Consider the following 6,000-nt stretch of genomic DNA (forward strand, 5'->3'; position numbering starts at 1 on the left):
AAAGAGCAGGCAAGGCAATGGCAATGCCTCTGCCCATTTCTCTAAGGACAGAGAAACTGATAACTTCTTTTAAAATATGTTGAAAAGAACTCTAGTCGTGGTATATAGCAATACCCTAGTTATCTAGGACAGTGTTCACAGACTACCATAAATCTGGTAATTTAAAGCAGCAGAATTGTATTGTCTCATAGCTCTAGAAGTTAAATACAAAAAACAAATCAAGTAACAGCAAAACTTATGTTTACTCTGGAGGCTCTTACAAAGGTTCCTTTCCCAACCTTTTCTTGGTTTCCTATTTCTGACAACTCTGGGTATTGATTGACTCACAAATACACCACTTTAGTTTCTTTCTCCATAGTCACATGCTGATATCTGCATACATCTGTGTCTCTGTAGTGAAATATTCCTCATCCTCTAAGGGCATCAATGATATTAGAGTAGGGTCCTATTAATAAAGATTTGATTTTAACTTGATTATATCTTCAAGTCAATTGTTGGTAAAGAAATTCACAGATTCTCTGAGGATGTGAATTTTGGAAAGACCCATTCAACACAGAACAACAGACAACCCTGTAGACATCATCTCAGAGAGAAACTTGAGCATAGAGGGTCAAGAGACTCATCTTAGCTGATAGTACATTAACATAATTTTATATTTTAGCTTACATTTATGAGTGTTTACTTCACGCAGTTAGTTGGATAGGAGTTTTTCAGAAGACATGGGTGTCTATTATTTGTATGATATAAGAGAAGAAAGTATGTCCAAAGTATCACTGCTCACAATTAAATAGAAACTTCTGGTAAAGTCTTCATTCACACAGTAACGCATTGGTATCACACTTTAGACTTCTCTTATATTATTCCCCCAACATGCAAGATTCTTATCTTAATTGTTTTCTAGTGTAGGTTCATATACTGCATAAGTCAGTCTGAAAATAAAAGAAAAAAGAATATGAAAACAATCCTCAGTTATAAATGCCCAGTTTTACAAGGAAATAAATCTATTGAAGTTATTAATTGTGTCTATATAGATGAATTGTATAGTTGGGCTGTGCTTGGGGGTGATGGTCCATGCTATTAATCCCAGCACTTGGTAGGCAAAGGCACAATGATCATCATGAGTTTGAGGCAGCCTGGTTTAAATAGGAAGTTCCAGACCAGTCAGCAGTCACATATATATAATGAGATTATAGAAAACAAAACCAAAAACAACAACAATTGCAACAACAAAGCCTAAATTGCACAAATCTACAAGTTTACCTACTTCAGGGTTCTGTGATCTATCCTATGTGAATTCCTCTAAAAGCTACTTTTTCCTCCTGCTTTTGCTTAGCATGTCCATCTTGTTATGTGTGACTGTTTCCTCTCTTCACTTTGGTCCAACTTTAAATTTTTCCCTTCTTAAGCTCATAAATTATGCATGGGTGCGCAAACACAGAAATAATATATACATGACTATATTTATATGTGCATCTATGTACAATCATCATATTTGTCTATGTGTATCACTTCATATTCTAGCCTAGATATATTTATAAAGTGTTTTTAAATACACACTGAAAGCTTGTGTTTTTCATGGGAACCACATGAACCCTAGAGAACTTACACAAATGATAAGTAATGAGTTCTACTTTTGTCAGGAGGTTACTTAATGGATTAATATTGATATAATAAAAGCACTTCAATTAGTCTTTCTCTATTATTCTTTATAGTGAAAATTAAAATTTTATGGTTAATAGTGCTTTAAAAATCAAAATATTTTCAGATATTGCAGTCATCTTTAATAGTTCCATTGATAACTTGACTGATGAATCATGTATGGTTTTCACATGGTTCTGATTGCTATACATTGAAAAGTGTACCCCACTGTCCCGGGGACTTGAAAACTACTATTAAGGTTTTTAAAGTTCTGATGTCACTGCCCTTCACCTCCAAAAGCTGTACTTTTGCCTCATTTCCACCATTACTAATGCGCCCACCACATTAATAGGAGCTCTGCAAAGGAGACTCTCCTCAACACACACTAGAAGTTGCTCTAGTCATGCCCTTTGATATCTTCCCCCCCCCCCGTGGTCATATCAGAGAATGATGCTTAAAGAGCAGATGAGCTTTCTGACATCATCCTGCTCAAAGTAACAGACAAGAAAACCAAGAATCGAATCACTTAAAAAGCTATTTATTTGAAGGACTTATAACAAAGCAGTAGCAATAACTGAGTAGAATTAGAACCAGTGGATAAGTAGACAAAATCCTATGATGCTGTCAAATATTGATTACATTTATTTGCAGAAAGAGGTATAAAACAGGGACATAGGGCATACATTCCACAGTGGACATAACTTTTTCAATGTGTTGTAAATTTATCTCAAAAGTTATTAATGCAAAATAATACAATTTAGTTTTTTGTAGTATTTATGAATCCACCTATTTTTGTGTTTATCAGTTAGCACGTAAAGTGTAAAGATCTCTGAAAAATAGCAGCTGACAAAACAAGCATATGAAAGCTCCAGAAACTCAAAATATAGATAACCTTTACATAATAAACACGCATTGTTCTAAACACCTCAGAACAAGTGTTAGAATCTGAAAAAACAGCTCTTTGAGTACTTTGACAAGCATGAAAAGCCATTTGATCATGAAAATAGGATTGCATACTATTTCCTAGATAAGAGTTCACTCCCTTGTCACATTGCTTTCAGATGAAAACAGAAACAAAATCTAAACTAAAACACAAAACCCAGTTCGAATGTATCTCTTCAATTTGTTGGAAATTCTTATGGTAAAATTATTAAGAAAATTAAGTCGTGTTTGATGGGATAATAAAACCTGACTTCTATTTAATTGTTACATTTGTTTTATAAACCACTAGGAAAGTTTACATGCATAGAAGTAAGATTCCATCTTGAGCGGCAAATGGGCTACTACTTGATCCAGATGTACATTCCCAGCCTTCTGATTGTTATTCTGTCTTGGGTCTCATTCTGGATTAACATGGATGCTGCCCCAGCTAGAGTAGCTTTGGGCATCACCACTGTTCTTACTATGACCACACAGAGTTCTGGATCCCGGGCTTCCCTACCAAAGGTAAGTGTCCTGAGGACACATGCATGTAATGTGTACATAAAAATGCTGTTTTCAGCCAGGCAGTGGTGGCACACGCCATTAATCCCAGCACTTGGGAGGCATAGTCAAGCAAATCTCTATGAGCTTGAGGACAATCTAGTCTACAAGAGCTAGTTCCAGGACAGGCTTGATAGCTACAGTGAAACCCTGTCTCGAAAAACCAAAAATCAAAACAAACAACAACAAAAATGTTGTCAGATTGCTCAAAAAATTTCAATATATTCATCATTGATTTTTAAAACACTAAATCTTGCAAATTAAGTTACTGAAGTAAAATATTCAATAAATCACTGATATCTGCTATGCGCACAGTGTGTAATGGTTCCCCATTATTAAAATGTCAACACTCATCATACACATCATGGAATTTTTGGTATCTGTATTTTTAAACACTTAAAATATATTGCAAAATTATTTAAATTGATATACATAGCAATTTTAAATCTTGACATAATGCACACATATGTTCACATTTATACACATAGGTAACGTTTTCATATTATTTTAAACATATATTTAGAACAAAAACTGAGACATTGATAACTGTATGTGTTGGTAATGTATTACCAAATTGCTTCCAGAAAAACATTACAGTGATTATTCTCCATCCAAAACTGTATCAGATTTCCATAGTGCCGGGTTCCCATTATCTTGTGCCCCTTTCTTCTAACTCCTAGGCAGCTGTAGGTCAATAGGAAAGAGTGCTTACCCAAGTCTATAATTTGAGTGCATTTGAATCACCCAGAACTAAGCCATTTGCTTTATAAGGTTTATAAAAGTTTTGATACTGCTCTGGATAAGATAAAATAAAGGATAAGTATGAGGTTCTTTTCATCTATGAAACCAGATAGAAACAGAAAATTTTCTTCTCATAAGATGATTTCTAAGAAGTGCCTATTAACTAAAGTAGTGGTTTTTAACCTTCCTAATGCTGCAACTCTTTCGCATGGTTCTTCATGTTTTGGTCACTCACCAACATAAAGATATTTTGCTACTACTCCATAACTGTAATTTTGCTACTGCTATGGAACATAATATAAATATCCGATATGCAGAATATTGAGACTCCCAAAAGAGTTACTACCCGAAGGTTAAGAAGTGCTGATCTAAAGAATCCCTTTAAATTTCCAACACATTTTAACTTAATATAACCAGAATTCATTCATAGAAAACACTAAAGGGACTGTGTTTATATTTTACTTTTATAATTTACCTCTGGTAGCAGGTACAACATCAAATGTTCATGATAAGCTAATATTACTTTATTATGTTGAAGTTCATCATTTTAAGAAAAATAATAGGTTATTGTGTTGGAAACAAATTTAATTTAGGACTTATAATAGCAGCAGATTATTAAATAGCAGGATGAAAAAATAATACATCATTAATTTATGATAACTGCTTAGTATTTAACATCAGCTCTATGCTAGTACATCTCCAGTAAAATAAAAGGAGCTTGGAAGTTCATCAAGGCTCAGACAAAAGAATCTTAGACTATATTTAGGTAGTTCCTTGAGATTCCTCTATGATAAAATCAATTGGATTGGCCTTTGTAATGCCACACTAAGTTAAACACAGCATACCCCAAAACAAGAAGGCACATGTGATCCATTCATTAGAATTTGGAACTATTTTTCACTTTGGCAGTACATACATCAGTTGGTCAAAAGAGGTGTCATGTGCGTTCTATTGACAGCAAAGGTTCAAGATGGTTTGCCTTTATAAGTGCTTCTTTGCACCATGGATCACTGTAAATGAGCAAAAGAAAAATGTTAATGATTAAGGGATCAAGTCCTGCACAACATCATAGTTCATAATAATTAGATATATCAACCTGAAGAAATTTTAAGGTGAGTGATCCCTCTCACTCTGTATGAGCATGAGAAAGGAGGAGTCAAACTCTAAGTGGAAAGAACCCATAGCCACTTAGAATAGCCCACTCTCCATTGTGGTCTACAGTAGCAGATGTTAGGATAGTAAATAGATCTGGAAAGCAGACTTGTTTGAGAATTTTAGAGGTAAAATGAGGTGTGCTTATGAATACACATTGCAGAGTCAAAAAAAGGCAGAAGTCCAGGGTAGACTACAGATGTGTGACAGGACAGTTGTTTCCAGCACAGGATGATGGAGGAGAGAGAAGCTTCAGGTTTATTTTTCACTTTGGTCCATTCGTTGGGCTGATGCGTAGAACAGCCAAAGTCTAAGAGATCCAGAGCTTCTGGCCAGGAAATCTGGGCCTCTGATTTGTAAGAGTAAACTACAGAAATGGGAAAAAGCAAAATGAGTCTGATTGGTCTTCTTCCTGCAGCTAAAGATTTAGTCAAGCTATTCAAAGACTTCATTCTTCCTTTTTAGCTTCCCTGCATCCTTCTCCAGCCATGTACAAATTAGTTCCATTTGCTAAAATGGAAAACTCATTTACCCAAATATTTCCAAATTCAAACACCACCCACCATTGTGTTATCAGTTTTCCAATATGGAAAAGCTTTTACATATGAAATTTCAAATTTGGAAATTTTTGAAATTCCATGGGAAAAGACATGAAAAATGAGAAGGGATGGAGATACAGAGGAAGGAAAATTCTCAGCGAGAATTTCTATGTGGATCCATCCCACACATCTTTACCGCACAGCTATCTTCTTTATAAAAAGCAGCTACACATAAAAGGACAAAGAACACTTGAAAGTCTGATGATAACCAATTAATTAAATTTATCGCGGAAGCCCCGAAGCCTCTGGTCCACACAGATTGCAAATCCAAGACTAAAGGTTACTTAAGGGTTGAGAGACAGTTCCTTGAAAATAATATTTCAGAAACTTTCCTCTTTTTTCCTCTCTCTCTCTCTCTCTCTCTCTCTCTCTCTCTCTCTCTCTCTCT

General features: G+C 35.0%; 1 protein-coding gene across 2 annotated transcripts in view; it reads left to right on the top strand.

The window, feature by feature from the left end:
• The window catches only part of Glra3 (glycine receptor alpha 3), a 132,878-nt gene that overhangs the window by 101,989 nt on the left and 24,889 nt on the right, over nucleotides 1-6,000 (top strand). For both annotated transcript variants that reach the window (XM_005368078.3, XM_005368079.3), the window contains exon 7: nucleotides 2,870-3,084. In XM_005368078.3, the coding sequence (XP_005368135.1) occupies nucleotides 2,870-3,084 (215 nt within the window). The remainder of the gene's footprint in view (nucleotides 1-2,869; nucleotides 3,085-6,000) is intronic.

This window comes from Microtus ochrogaster, unplaced genomic scaffold (assembly GCF_000317375.1).
Source record: "Microtus ochrogaster isolate Prairie Vole_2 unplaced genomic scaffold, MicOch1.0 UNK28, whole genome shotgun sequence".
Classification (NCBI taxonomy): Eukaryota; Metazoa; Chordata; class Mammalia; order Rodentia; family Cricetidae; genus Microtus; species Microtus ochrogaster.